The sequence below is a fragment of the Eublepharis macularius genome, chromosome 16 (assembly GCF_028583425.1).
Source record: "Eublepharis macularius isolate TG4126 chromosome 16, MPM_Emac_v1.0, whole genome shotgun sequence".
In the NCBI taxonomy this organism is placed as follows: domain Eukaryota; kingdom Metazoa; phylum Chordata; class Lepidosauria; order Squamata; family Eublepharidae; genus Eublepharis; species Eublepharis macularius.
This window is the reverse complement of record NC_072805.1, coordinates 25,521,913-25,537,509: the sequence shown is the minus strand read 5'-3', so window position 1 is coordinate 25,537,509 and position 15,597 is coordinate 25,521,913. Positions and strand designations below refer to the sequence as shown.

The 15,597-nt window shown below is 43.9% G+C and overlaps 1 protein-coding gene across 1 annotated transcript in view; it reads left to right on the top strand.

The window, feature by feature from the left end:
- Positions 1 to 15,597, top strand: part of VAT1L (vesicle amine transport 1 like) — a 105,351-nt gene that overhangs the window by 26,108 nt on the left and 63,646 nt on the right. The window contains exon 3 of the mRNA XM_055000864.1: positions 1,061 to 1,276. Within this exon, the coding sequence (XP_054856839.1) occupies positions 1,061 to 1,276 (216 nt within the window). The remainder of the gene's footprint in view (positions 1 to 1,060; positions 1,277 to 15,597) is intronic.

Here is a 15,597-nt window from a genome sequence, read left to right as displayed (position 1 = left end):
AACATAACATAACATAACATGCATTTTACCTGGCTTATGGCCGTTGTCACACGGCCCCTTATTTTGTCAGTTTTGCACTAGAAATCGTTTCTTCTGTTATCATTATTAGAACGGATTCTCCCATCTTTTGACGACTGCTTGCACTTCCAGTCAGTCACATTAAAAGGGAAAAGCGCAATTCGACGGTCAGTCAAAGTGCCTCCGGAAACAGGGCCCTAGAAATCCCGCCCCCTTTTTTAAAAAAAATTCGCATATTTGCGCTATATCACTCTTCTATTATACCAATGTTGTGCTGGGCCAACCCAAAAGCCAACTGTGATAAGTAGCAGAGGGTTTCCGCCCATGGTAGAATAGTGCTATAGCGCTATAAGGCTGACATTTTTTTAAAAAAAAAATTACTTTGAGGCTTAATTGTGGGTCGCGCTGGGGCTTGTGGGAGTGTAGGGCAAGAGAATCAGTGTTCGGTGAGACAGATGATCGGGGAGAGTGAGTGTTTTGGTGCTGCAAAGCGTTCGTAGTCGATCCAGGGCATTCACATGGAAGTGGATAAAGACGACATAAAGAGTCACAAAGCATGAATTGGGGAGAATGGCGAAATCGCAAGAGAACTGGAATAAGGTGAGCATTCAGCGGGAGATGGCACTAGTTTGGCGCTAAATTTATGGCCGTGTGATGATGGCCTATGAGTCCTTTAGGTCATTTGGCTGGCCATTGGCAAATGGATTGCGAGGCTGGATAGACCTTTGACCTCAAAGTTGCAGCATGGCGATTTTCACGTACTTCGCTGGTTCGCGCATAGTCATACACCGTTTGATTCCAGTGATGACCAGAAGCTGCAATCTATATCCTGTGAGGTATAGGGTATGAACTGCCTACTGCTGTAAAGCATTGTGCTTGAGGGTTTTACAAAATTGCTGTCTGGGTAGGCACATCTGTGATAACCCTTTCATACATGCATGTGTTTAATCCAGTGATGTGTGTGTGAACAAGCCCTGTTGTCATTCAAGTAGGGACTTCAAGAATTCCATCATCTGACGGTGACACTTTTGAATTGCTTCAGATTGGAGACAGAGTCATGGCTTTTGTCAACTACAACGCCTGGGCAGAAGTCGTGTGCACCCCTCTCGAGTTTGTGTACAAGATTCCTGACGATATGAGCTTTTCGGAAGCGGCTGCCTTTCCTATGAACTTTGTAACCGCCTACATGATGCTCTTCGAAGTCGCCAACTTGCGAGAAGGCATGTCAGTGCTGGTTCACTCTGCAGGAGGTGGGGTGGTAAGTTCAGCTTGATATAACTCTTGGCCTTTGAGGAATTGTATCTTTGGATGCATTAAAACTTGGTAGGGGTTCTGAAATGATAACCTTACTTTAATTTTCCCATCTGTCAAAGAGACAGGATGATGGAATTCCGTCATCTCTTTCCCTGTCTACACATCTGTAAGCATTAACACATATTGATTAAGCATAATTTCTCAGTCGGTTGTCATTGTGAGCTTTTGAGAAAACAGGCAGTTTTAAAGACTTCAAATCATAAATGTTATTTTAGGGACAAAAATCACTGCGTTTACTTTTTGATGACCTTATTTCATGTATTCAGTTTTTGTATGACAAGCAGGATATGCGTTTTTCCCCCTTTCGAAAATGGCAGGTTGACCTGTGATATCCCCACTCTGATGCAACAGCCTGTCCCAAATTCTGCCTGCTTTCTTGGGCAATGGATGATTCCACACACTTGGATAATGCACTTTCAATGCACTTTAGCAATCGTTTGGAAGTGGATTTTTTGTTTCACATTAAAAAAATTCAGTTCCAAATGAGCTCTAAAGAGGATTGGAAGTGCCTTATCCAACGTGTGCGGAATCAGCTACTGTCTTAGAGTGGAACCTTGTGTTTTGACATCTTCCTGTTGTTTCCTGTTGGCATTTTTGGTGAGATCGAGCAAGAGTTTTGGGTAGATAGCATGGCAGTTCTTGAAGTTCAGGCTCATCCTTTGGATGTTGCACCTGGTGGGTTCTTGATCGATGGGCCCTGGTTCCAGATTTGCCCTGGGGATTTCTTCATTACTGTGGCCTGTACTTGGCTTCTCTGCAGACACAATGGCAAGACTGTAGGGCCTTCCCTCACTGAGGTCTCTGGCTCCTCTTCCTCAGAGTGGGTATTCAGGCCATAAGGCCGAGATTATGAGACAATGAATAATTTGGGGTCCCATGTAAAGGCTTTCCAGGTATATGTTTTTATATTCTTAGGATCTTGAGCAGTATAACAATAACAACAACAACAACAATATTCATTTTATATACTGCCCTTCAGGGCCACTTAACACAAACTCAGAGTGGTTTACAAAGTGTGTTATTATTATCCTCACAATCACCCTGTGAAGTGGGTGAGGATGAGGGAGCTCTGAGAAGCTGTGACTGACCCAAGATCACCCAGCTGACTTCAAGTGGAGGAGTGGGGAATCAAACCCGGCTGTCCAGATTACAGTCCTGCCGCTCTTAACCTCAACACCAAACTGGCCCCCAAAATCCTGAGCTGGCTGACACGTTACACCCACCACAGGGACTGCCAACTCCATAACAAATCTCCCACCATATCATTTAGTATAAATTACCATATGAATCTGCCTATCGTATCATTTTCAATAGCTACCACGGACATGAATCAGGAGATGGACAGAAACCTCATGGTGAATGTTACTAAGCAATACAAGAGAAGGATGGGGAGAGAAACTGATTCAGAAAGTTCAGTTGTATGGCAAGTGTAATGCCTTGAAACTCCTTCTTAACCAAGCTTTAATGTCTAGAGCTTCTGCCTGTTCTATGGTGGGGAGAAAGCAGGAAAGAGGCAGGCGGAAAGAGAATGGAAAAGACAGAAAACCAGGGCTGCTGAAGTTGACATCCAAGTTCAACTCAAAAGCAGAGTACCGTGAGAATCCCTTAAAGAAAGTCCATGAAACTAGTTACTTGAACCAAAGCAGCCAGAATATACTCCCCAAACACAGCCCAACTTGAAAGCTTTTGACAGACATTTGGGAAAGAAGGTGGCAAGTTTCAGGTGCCCTGTCCCCTGTCTGCCCAATTCCTAAGTATGCAGGCTACAACTGGCATAGCAAGGATAAAGTTATCTCAGCAGAAAATCTCCTTAACCCAAGATAATTGTGCTTAAGATGAAAGACCCCTCCCGGGCCGCTACAGCAAAGGACTGGAATTTATAATCGTATTACAGCTCAGTACAGTACAGAGGAGGTCTGTTTTATTTCTGTTGAATATTAAGAAAATCTGAAGTGTGGAATTTGGAAATAATAGGGAGCTGGGGGAGAAAATAAGATTGCTCAAGAATTTCGGAAGTAAACTGAGACTTAATGACTCCGCAGGAAAAACTTAGTTGCTGTTGTTGTATTTATAACTTAAACATACGATGCTATGCAGCGTCTACGGTGCTTTACAGATTAGCACAAGCGAAAACAGCAGGGCCTTACTCGCCCTAAGGAGCTTACAGTCTAACCTTTGGCAGTGGGGAAGCAGACAACTGAGGGAAGAGTGGGAATGGCACGATCCTTTGGTCAGGATCCTGAGAACCTCAAGGAACATCACCTCAAATAAGATTCCCCCTGAACGTGACAGCCTTGTGCTCATATTTGGGAATACACTGTGAACCCATGAAGCTGCCTTATTCTAGCTCTGTACACACAACCCCTTCCATTAAACGAACATACAGAGAAAAAGGGCAAGCATGAGCATGCTGGATAGAGTTACCAAGTCAAGACTTGCTACTGACAGAAAGTTTGGGGGTGGGGAGAGGAGTTCTATGCAATGTTGAGTACGTTGCTACATCACTTGCAGGGAAAACTCGCAAGTGACAGAATGTAGCTCTAGGAATTGCCAGAAACTTTATGGTAAAATCATAGAGTTTTTGGCAATTCCTAGAGCCACGCTGTCACTTCTGGTTTTTTCCTGGAAGTAATGTAGTGACATAGCTGAGGCCATTTTTTAAAAAAAAAATAGCAGGAGAATGCTGACCCTCCTCCACCTTGGTGGGGCATTTGTCCCATATTCACATTGTGCAGATGACCTGGTGATCGTCTAGAGGCAGGGGCAGGGGCAGCGCTTATGCCCCCTGTCCCTCCCTGCAGGATTGTGCAAAGGGGTCATGTGCAGAGGACAACAGAGGACCAAGCTACACATGACGAATGACACTTGAACGGCAAGTGGATTGAGTGGAGGGCAAGTGAACAGGGAGAAATACACTTGCTGTTCAAGTGTCATTCGTCACTTGTAGCTTGGCCCTCAGTCAGCCCATTGGTCTGTCATGGGCAGTATTGTCTATTCTAACTAGCAGGAGTTCTCCAGGATCTCAGGCACAGGCCTTTCATATCACCTCATCCTTTTAACTGGAAATATTGAGGGATGAATCTGGAACCTATTGCATATGAAGCACATGTTCTACTAGTGCGCCATGGCCTTACCCCAAATTTTACCTGGGAATGTGACTCCTTAATGGGAAAGGACATTTGGCGTATTGATCTGACCATTTCCTCTTCCTTTTTTTGTGGAACATGGGGACACTTTGGAAGGCCTTTCATTATGCAAATCACATTATGGCATCTGGGATGCAGCACCCCTGTCAATTATGGACAGGAAGTCACAGAGAATATCGACCAAATGGATGGCCCTGCTCTTGAAGAAGAACTTGATTGTTCAGTAGACTAATCAACACGATACATATATGTATCGACAAATAAAACACCATGCACACAGGCAAAGCATGCCAGAAGGTTTCCCATTCAGCTGTTTGCACGGGCAGCGGCACAGCCGTTCGTTGTTATCTTGCTCAGAATACACATTTGCCCAGCTTGTAACGTTTGGCTGCGTTACAGGTCGGACCTCATTTCCTGAGAAGTTTGTCTCTGCTTCAGAGAACTGAACTGATTCTAAAACAAGCCTGGTGCTACTTTGCATTCTGTGATAGGTGCACAAATACAAAAGTTCACCTGTCTCATCAGCATGAAGGATGCAGGCATGTCTTTGCAGCTAATCTCTTTTAAAATACGTTTTTTAAAAAATAAACAGGAGTTCCAGCTGCTCAAAGCCATTCAATATAATACAATTAAAAACAATTAATTTTTAAAAATGTATCTAAAACATAATAGTATCAAAATGCAATGGACTAGATGTATTCATAAAAGCCACAATTAACACAGTCAAATTTAAGCAAAAATCATGAGCTCGTTAATTTAAACAAAGCTGAAGAAATGGTAATTTGGAAATTATGCTCTTCCAATCCTATCTGAGGTTCATGTCTGAGTCAGGATTCAAACCTGTGGTTCACAATTCAACTTTGTGCACCAAGATTCGGGTCCAGTAGCACCTTAGAGACCGACTAGATTTCCAGGGTATGAGCTTTTGAGAGTCAAAGCTTCCTTCATTAGACAAGCTTTCAAGAGTCAAAGCTCCCTTTGTTAGAAACAGACGAAGGGAGCTTTGACTCTCGAAAGCTCACACCCTGGAAATCTCGTTGGTCTCTGAAGTGCTACTGGACCCAAATCTGGCTCTTCTGCTACGGACCGACACAGCAACCCTCCTGAAATGGTGTACACCTTGGATCCTTGACCTTATTAAGCCTGTGGGAAAGAGAAGCAACTGTGTACTAAGAATGATATTGGCAGGCACCATGTTGTGCGTCTCTCTCTCCGTCTCTCTCTCTGACTCTCTGTCTTTCTCTCTCTGAAGCTGCTTTATATCACACCAGATCATTGGTCCAAATAGTTCAGTATGGTGTATTCTGACTAGCAGCATTTCTCCAGGAGTGCCTGGGTTTTGTATTGGATGAACCTCAGTCCCATGTACATTAGACTTGATCATCTGTTGCTGGTCATCCATGTGTTAAACTGTTGAAAAACTTGGTAGCACAGACCAAACTCGATTTAATTCATGAGAAACGCACTCACAGTCCATGGAAACAGCCATTGAAAGTAGGTCTGGAAGAGATGCTTGTGGGCTCTTTTGATAATAGAATCAAGGGCCATTAACATCTGACAAGCTGGAAAGGGAAAGGGCCTGATTTGTTCCTAAATGTCAGGGACATTCCTGAATCAGTCAATGAAACAACGAAGCACTTGTTTTATTTTCATCAATGCAAGCTTAATGTTATTGTTTCGAGTATTTCAGGCATCGAAGGGCACATTCATGGTCCTCAAAAGTGTAGGAAGCTTCAACCAGGATCTACTCTGCATTTTTCTGGGGGCAGGAATAAAGACTCCAGGTCTACCGTTCCAATAGCGGCCTGCTTCCTGCTTTGCTAATGATGGAAAGAAAAGGGTGCTTTGCTAATGATGGAAAGTAAAGTTCTCTTACGTCCAGAGTTAAAATGCCTCTCCATGCTATTCTGAGAGTACCCCTCTTATCTCTGAAAGGTCACAGCCTACATCCTGAAAGCAGCTGTGCTTTCTTTAAATAAATAAGCATCTACTGAATATACATCAGTACTGTAGATTGGGCCATGGCTGGAGGTGAAACTATGCCAGAGCTGCAGACTTCTGAGGGCCAAGCTACACATGACGAATGACACTTGAACAGCAAGTGTATTTCTCCCTGTTCACTTGCCCTCCACTCAATCCACTTGCCGTTCAAGTGTCATTCGTCATGTGTAGCTTGGCCCTGAGTCTAGATCAGGTAACAAGGAAGGCAGGGCTGGTCTGTGATACATTCTGAAACCCAGATACTACATCACATGAACTGAAAGTCAAACCCTGTGATCTACTGCAAACCATTGGTCCAAATAGGACCGCAAAGGGTGCTGGAGTGCACCTCTTGGTTTGTGTGCTGTTTAATTGGTGTGTCTCCTGCAAACGTTGCTGTTCCAAATTAGCATTTGGATTACTTGTGCAGCCCTGTTGGGCCATGAGATTCAGTACTGAGGGCCAAGCTACAAGTGACATGTGACACTTGAACAGCAAGTGGATTGAGTGGAGAGCAAGTGAACGGGGAGAAATACACTTGCCGTTCAAGTGTCATTCGTCACTTGTAGCTTGGCCCTCAGGTTTAACAAGGTCAAGGGCTCCAGTGTACAGAATAGGACTGCAACTGGAGGCTGGTACTTACAAACTTATATCAGTTTCATACCAGTTTGGCTGCCATGGCTTCACCCTCAAAAATCCTGGGAACTGTAATATGTGGAAGCTGAGGGCCAAGCTACACATGACGAATGACACTTGAACGGCAAGTGGATTGAGTGGAGGGCAAGTGAACAGGGAGAAATACACTTGCCGTTCAAGTGTCATTCGTCATGTGTAGCTTGGCCCTGAGACTTACCTATCCCATCTGTTCCCAGTAGAAGTGACAGTGTAACTGTTGAGCCAATGCAGATACCTTAAACAATCAGCCAATTGTTTGTTATGGCTGTGGATCAGCAAAATAAGACATACAATAGCAAAAATACTTGCAAGAAACGATTACATAGCAAATATCTCTTCCATGCACAGCAACTAGCTAATGATTGTAGTTGGATACTCATATTTAAAGATGGCCAAAGGCACGCAGGCAAGTTACGAAAGAATTTTTGAAAACCAGCTTTATAAAGCTGTCGGCCTGATGACCTTACATTATGATTGCTGTAGAGATGCAATAGGAGGTAAGAATATTCCATAATCTTTATCAAGTCATATAATCATAGACTTGATGCGTTCTTTTGCTTGTAAGACTTATTTCCCCTTTTCCAGAATGTATGACTGCGAGTGATGACAAATTGTTAAGATGTGAGATATGTTGTCAAAAGTTCCATTTGTCATGCTCTGCCACGCTGAGCCCCGAGCATGGAATTAGAGGAATAAAAATGATTTCACATAGGCTGAAAAGATGGTGAGATTGGAGGGTTTTTACCGCTGCATAAAAATAGCAGGAGATCAGAACACACACTCTCTCTTTTTCTCCTTCCTCTAAACCTTCCATAGCCACAGGTTCTCCATCCCTCATACTAACAATGGATATCTCCACAGTACTAAAACAGTGTGCAAGCTAGCCATGGCCTATTTGATCTTTGGACGAGGGGAAGAACAGGCTTTTGCTGTGCTTTCTCTGAGACCAGTTTCCCTCATACTTCATTTTAGAAATGAAGACCGGATAAGCCCATTCACTCCCCTTCTATCCCAGAAATAATTGCAGAAGAAAGGAAAATGGTTGGAGGGGGACACAAAATCCTCCTTCGCTTATTGTTTCAATGGTATGAAAGGCGGGGAGATAGCTTGATGGGAGCTGCCCACTGTTTAAGAGGTTGCAGCTTAGGGGGTTTTTTTCACCTCATAATGCCGCCTCAGGGCAACTGAGGTACCAGTCACAGCCACTGACAGAAAGAGAGGAGATGGAACAGTTTGTTACTCGACAACCTGACTGAAAACAGTAGAATGAAAAGACTGAATGAAAACGTTTACTTCAGGTGTCAGTTAATATATGAACACAGCAGAAATTTACCACAGAACTTTTGAATCCCAGTTCAGAGTTTATGTATTACTGTTGCTGCTGCTACTACTGGTAGTACTGCTGTACAGTCCCTCGAGCACTATGCCTAGTGGAATGATGATTTGCTAATTAAATATCCTGTCTCTTTCTGCCAAACAGCCAAAGGAAGTGAGGATGGAATCGGTCCCCTTTGGGGTCAGGAAGGAATTTTCCTGCAGGCCAAACGGGACAAGGATCCTGGAGGGTTTTTTCCCCTTCCTCTAGGCATAGAGCAGAAGTCCCTGGGGGAGGTGGGGAGGGAGATAGCTGTGAATTTCCTGCATTGGGCAGAGGTTGGACTAGATGACCCTTGGTATCCCTTCCAGCTCTATGTTTCTATGATCCTTCTCTGCGTCATATCTCTTTTTCAGTCCTTTGGGGGAGATACTGAAAGATTTGTGGAAGTTTTGTATGTACAATCGGGCGTGGTGGACCATATTTTCCCAAGCCGCTGCTGAAACCAACTTTGGAGGGAGTCTCTGAGGGAGAAAAGATCCATGTGCAGTCAACACCCAGCCCCTCCAGTGGGACCACAGTCTTCATTTGATCCCAGAACGACGCAGCTCCTTGAGCGTTTCTAGAATTATGCCTTCGTTTCAGAGACACAAGGGCCCTATTTTCTCCTCACTACTAGACTTTGGGAAGAGATTATTTCACGAACTGTTCCCCTCTATGCCTGTGGTTTTTGTTTTGCTTTTTATTCTCCTCCATACCTCCTTTCCCCATGTTTCAATAACAGCCTTATTTTGAAATTGCTGCTCAGGCATAGGAGCACAGAAATAACGGTTTTGTTCCTTCTCGTAAACAGAAAGTCCAGACTCTACATGCTGCTGAGGTGATCTTAGCCACAGGGCAACTGAGGGCCAAGCTACACATGACGAATGACACTTGAATGGCAAGTGTATTTCTCCCTGTTCACTTGCCCTCCACTCAATCCACTTGCCGTTCAAGCGTCATTCGTCACTTGTAGCTTGGCCCTGAGGCAACTACCCCTGGCCCTGCACTGAGGGGAGCATGGAGGGCTCCCAACCACCTAGTCATGGAGTACAGCAGTGACTTTAGGGCAGAAAGTGAGGGTGGCCAGAGAACAGGCATTAGCTGGCAGTGTAGGGCACTGATTTTTGTTTAGTGTTTATGTTTTGCTTATGTGTTTTATTTGGTTTTATTCGCTTGTTTATGATGGCCTTTGGCCACATGCAATAAATATTCTGAATTCCAGATTGGCTGCCCTTGGACATTCACAAAGCCCACTCCCCCTTTCCAACCACCTGTGGAAAGTGCTGATTGGCTAGCCATTGTGACCATCCCAAAATATTGCCCCTTTCCTGCTCAGAAAATAAGTGTCACTCAATAAAATAAGTGATGTATTATGAGTATATTATGGGAGAACAGGGCTTTTTTTCTGGGAAAAGAGGTGGTGGCTCAGTGGGTTGCCAGCACAGGGGCCAACTCTTGGCAAGAGGTGGTGCCCCTGGTACCACATGTGCGCTCACAAAGTGCACACATGCTCCTGGGGCCAATGACATCATTTTGGGTCAGCGGGAACAAGGGGGGAGTTTTTAAAAGTTTAAATCGCCCTCGGTGAAAATGGTCACATGGCTGGTGGCCCCGCCCCCTGATCTCCAGACAGAGGGGAGTTTAGATTGCCCTCTGCATCGCTGGAGCAGCGCAGAGGGCAATCTCAACTCCCCTCTGTCTGGAGATCAGGGGGTGGGGCCACGAGCCATGTGACCATTTTCAAGAGGTTCCGGAACTCCGTTCCACTGCGTTCAAGCTGAAAAAAAGCCCTGCATGAGAAGATTATAAGTATATTACTATACTAACATCAACTACTGTATATATGCACATAAATAATTCAAAAACTGTGTGAGATAAATATTAACAAATCAACAGTCATTACGTGTATTTAGCAGTACTTGCCTTGAGTCTTCGCATATTACTTTGTGGAAACTTACCTGTTGAATGTCTTCCTAGACTATCCCTGTTGTTTTGTTAATATTTATCTCACACTGTTTTTGAATTGTGTATGTGCATATATACAGTAGTTGATGTTAGTATAGTAATATAATCTTCTCGCATAATATACTCATAATACATCACTTATTTTATTGAGTGACACTTATTTTTTTGCCACCTTCCATGTGTGGTTTTCCGCCCTTAGAGTGATTACAGTAGTTGGAAGGAGCCTCCTTGTCTGTTTTTGTCCTTTCCTGCTCAGAGCAGTGTTTCAAGTAGCCCCAAAAAGTTATTTGAATTAAAACCTTAAGATGATTTTACTCAAGTACAAATGTTAAGTGCTTGAAATGTAAAATAAAAACAAACCTGAATTCTGAGCCCAGGTATGTATTTTGTTACAGGAACAGGTGCACCTGTGTCTGTGTGTGTAGTTAGACCAGCAGAAAAACCGACTCCAAGTCCTGTGGGGAAATAAATTGTTGTGTACTATTACTTCCCTGAGTTCTTGTTCAAAGTCTGAGGGCCAAGCTACACATGACGAATGACACTTGAACGGCAAGTGGATTGAGTGGAGGACAAGTGAACAGGGAGAAATACACTTGCCGTTCAAGTGTCATTCGTCATGTGTAGCTTGGCCCTCAGTTAAGACTGCCTGAGAGAAACTGGGAAGAGGTGGACAAAATTAGCAAGCCCAGGATTTCTCTGCTCAATGTCCCATCCATCCATGCCACTCTGTGTCATCTTGCTTCCAAACTGGCTGTAAGATTTTGAGATCTGACCTTGGAGCTCAGCTGTTTCAATGCTACAGAAGCCATCGGGGATCAAAGTGGTTTCAGCCCGAGAATTGATTTTAGTAAATTGCCGTTGACGCATTTCGAATTGTAATGTTATTTCTCTGGGAAGTTAACAGGCAAGGGTTTAGAAGCACCGATTGTCACCCTGTAACTATGACCGGATCTCCAGTTTTTTTCTCAAACTCAGCATCAGAGGGCACTCAAACAGCTTGAGCAGACTACAAAAGAAATGGTTTCTGTTTGAACTTGGAGCTATAAAAATGGCAGCTGGGTCAGGGTGACGACGTTTCTCTCTCTCTCTCTCTCTGTTTTTGCTGAACAGTCGTGAAAGCCGTCGTCTTCCTGTGTGCATTGCAGGGATCCATTCCCAATGCAAACTTGCCAAGTCCAGCAATTGGGTGGATTGATCCAAAAAGCACTTATACCTGTGCTTTGGTGTGCATACTAAATGCATCTTGTTGATAGCTGCTTTTTAAAAATCAGCACGGGTCTTCAAACACGGCTGTTGCTAAGATGCTACACACACCCTGACATATACACTCTGTCCCATCGCTGTAAGGGAATATGTGAGGATCAACCCCCTTCCCCTATGAATTTCTCATATTCATTTTAAAACAAAGTTGCAAGCCTTTTTTGCTTGTTTTTTCCCCGTTGATTGTCCACCTTTCTTGGTGAGACTCAAGGCAGATAAAAACCAAGCAATAGGAGACCACAGTAATTCAACACAGAGGACATGGCAATGAAGCTGGATTACACAATTAAAGAGCAATAAAATAAAAGTGCATAGTATGTCCCATACTTGTGGAGCGGAAGAGAAATATGGAAACAGTTTATTTCATCAATTATCTAGTGAGATAAAAAGCACATCCCAAGTACCTTAAATCTATTTACATTTTTCAGCGTGTCCCTTATTCACCTGTTTGTTAAGTCATTTGTACCCCACTTTTTCCACCCAGAGAGGACTCAAGCAGTTACTTGTAGGCTCAGAGCTGACCAAACTGAGTCTCATCTACCTTGTTCCAAAATCTTCTCTCCTTTGCTCTTTTCCCTCTTTCTTCAAGTTCCTCCTTTTCATGTTGCCAGGAAATATTAGTCAGGGCAGTAGTTGGAAATTTGAGTGACATCAATATTGTTTTAAGTTGGCTGTCTATTTGAAGGGGGGGATTTGCTTCAGGAATTGATTTGGGTCATGGGAAGGAAGGCAAAGAAAGAAAAAAATAGTACCAGTCTCCATTTTCTATTTTTAATCATTTGTTGCAAGCCACCTTGCAGCTACATGGCACTACTAGGGATATCATCATCATTATCATCATCATCATCATTTTTTCCAGCCCTCCTATTTCATTGCCTGGTATCCTCTTTTGTTGCTTCTCAGTGCCCCAGGGACCACAGGGGAAAATGAGGCAAGGAAAGGAACGCTTGCTGGCACTGCAGCAGTTTTTACCGGAAGTAACATGGCAGACACTTTCAAAATGCTCGAATGTCCTCTGTGTCATTTCTGGGCTTTACCAGAAATGACATAAATGCACCAGGTCCTGCCCCATTTCCTCCTGGGGGTTGCAGGCCTCAGCATGGCAACCCTAGACAGTGTGGAGGAATGTGTGCCTTTGAGCATGTGCAGACTACATACATTTTACCAATGATGATGCATCTAGGGTTGCCAGGTTCCCTTACCCTCCCAGTGGGAGGGTTGGGGAACCCGGCACATACCTTTTGCACATGCTCTCCTGGCATAGCATGTTGATGTCAGTTCCGGGAGTGACGTTATTGCACAGGCCACAGGAGCGCTTCCGCACTTCACTCTGGGCCGATTATTAGCAGTCTTTAAGAATTCTCTAAGAATCGGCCTGTTTGGGGTCCAAATTGGCCTGCACAATGATGCCACCCCTGGAAGTGACATTGCACCATGTTGGGATCCCCCCCCCCAGGAGGCACATTTTTTCTGCCTTTTCTCCCTGCTGGCCAGGTGAGGCGGGTTGGGGTGGAGGGTTAGAGCAGGGAATCCCCCACCCCCACCAAGGAACCAGCAACCCTGTCTCCCCCCCCCCCCCCGCCGCACCTCCAAGTGGAGCCTGGAGATCTCCCAGAATTTGAACTGATCGCCAGATGTCAGAAATCAGTTCTCCTGGAGAAAATGGCTGCTTTGGAGGGTGGGCTGTACGGTACTATCCATTGCTGAGGTTCCTCTCCAAACCCCAGCATCCTCAGGCTCCACCTCCAAATCTTCAGGAATTTCCCAATATAGAGCTGGAAACGCTGCTTTGGACACAGGACTTCATGATATTATGGGAGCCCCTCTTTAGATGGTAATTCATGGTAAGGCAGTGCTACTTGCTGTTGTTGGCCAACCCCCCAGTTGAGCCTGTGAGTCATGGCCTTGGACCTTCACCCAAAATCTCACCTTGACACCACCATAGCCCCTGAGTTTGAGGCTTCCATTCTGCTATGCCAAGAGTGGTTTCTCGTCAGATCCTTGACTGTGTAGTGCTTGACCTAGAGTGCAGACCTGAATGGATTTACTCCAGTGTAAGCCTATTGGAATAAATCTTTTTGGGATTGTGCTGTCAGTCTGAATATAGGATTATAATTGATCCAGCTTTTCTTCTTAATGTTCTTAGCAGACCTTCCAGTCGCTGCAGATGAACACCTACTGCTATGCAAATAGCAGCTTTGGGGTGAAGATTTAAATTGACGATACAGTGCAAAGGAAACATTAGATTCCTGTCTTACTGCTGTGTAGACCCTCCCCAACTTTATTTAATGAAAACACACAGAAAGAAGATCTTGATCAGGAGATGATGTAGTGGAAATGACTGGAGAAACATGATCTCACTGCCATGGTAGGGCCCTAGGGTCCCAATGCTCTGCTGAACAAATCCACTGCCTGAATTTATTCTCTAGTGGACATTGGAGATACAAATCTAATTATCCCTGCTTAATACCTGAGCGAGTTTAAACAAGTCTGGTTATCACCGGTTTCATAATGTACTTTCTCTCCCATGCAACTGTGCGTACAAATGGAGGAAAGCGAGATAATGGGGAAATTACTGAGGGTCATCTTGAATGACATCATTGGATGATTTTTATTTGTTGCTAGGCTTAATTTTTATAGACAACGATAGCAAAAAGCTTCCATTAAAAGCTGAGGACTGTGTAGATTTGTCTACCAGAATGAGTCTGACCACTACCTGTTGGGGGGTGGGGGCCAGAACCTAGCACATTTGTTAATGAAGGACTTCCCTTGGCAAGAGAATGAACTCCTTGGAGCAAAGGTATTTCTGTGATTCAGTTTAAATTTTAATAACGTCTCTGGAGAGGGAGCCAATTTTAGTTCCAAATAGAAGCCTAGGTACTGGAAGGTGTGGAAAAAATACCTTGAGATTTATTTCTAGGCATTACAGATGGAATTGGCTTTAGATCTGAGGGACGTGCGTTCAAGTTCTGTTTCCAAATCTCTTTCTCTCTTGTTGACTTGTTTTCTGCTCTGTACAATGGAAATAATGGTGAGCTGTTGCACAATATTTGGGGTGTGTCATTGCACAAATGATTGTAACATACAGTGTTATGTTTAAAATGTTATGTTATGTTGCTATCAATAATGATAATAAATATTGGTACCTGGAGTTTCAAACACGGTTTAGCTAAGATTTCTTTGTCATTATAAGTGGAGATCTGAACAGTAAAATCAGTGAACAAATTTGGTAGAAGTTAGACATTATAAGAGACCAAGAAAATAGCAGCCCTGTGGCATTCCAAGATGGATCACAGCATTTAATAAAGAAGGCAAACGGATACAATCTAATTTTCTAAGGAAAATTTTAGGGCTGCCATCATGTGTGCCCTATGCAGCTATTTGTTTGGAGACCAACCAAAGATGCCTAGAGACAAAAGCCTGGATTCTAACAATTAAATTCTGGCTGCGTTTGCACTTCAGGAGCAGCCCCAATAGTCTTATTGCATACATGATGTTAACTGAATCCCAGTCTTCTGCATAGTTAGCTGATATAGAAAACAAAATCTCTGTAATTGGGCTTTGCCTTGATGGATTAGTTTTTCTTTCCGAGAGGCCTGCATTTGCTTTGATTAAACAAATACTTGTAGATATTGAGATGCAAGAACTTAGGAGCCTCGCCTCTGGTAGATGTTCCCCTATGAGATGGGGGATTTCCTTTAATGGTTCTTTGGCAGAGTATTTTTCTGGTTTGACTTCCCCTCACCTTCGGAGAGCGTTTATGTTAGCGCGCTTTAATGTTCTTCCTTCTGCGGTACTCCATGGGAAGTTTAAGAAAATTCCTTCCTCCACAAGGTATTGTGCCTGTGTAGGGATATAGAAAGTACTGAACATGTTCTCCTG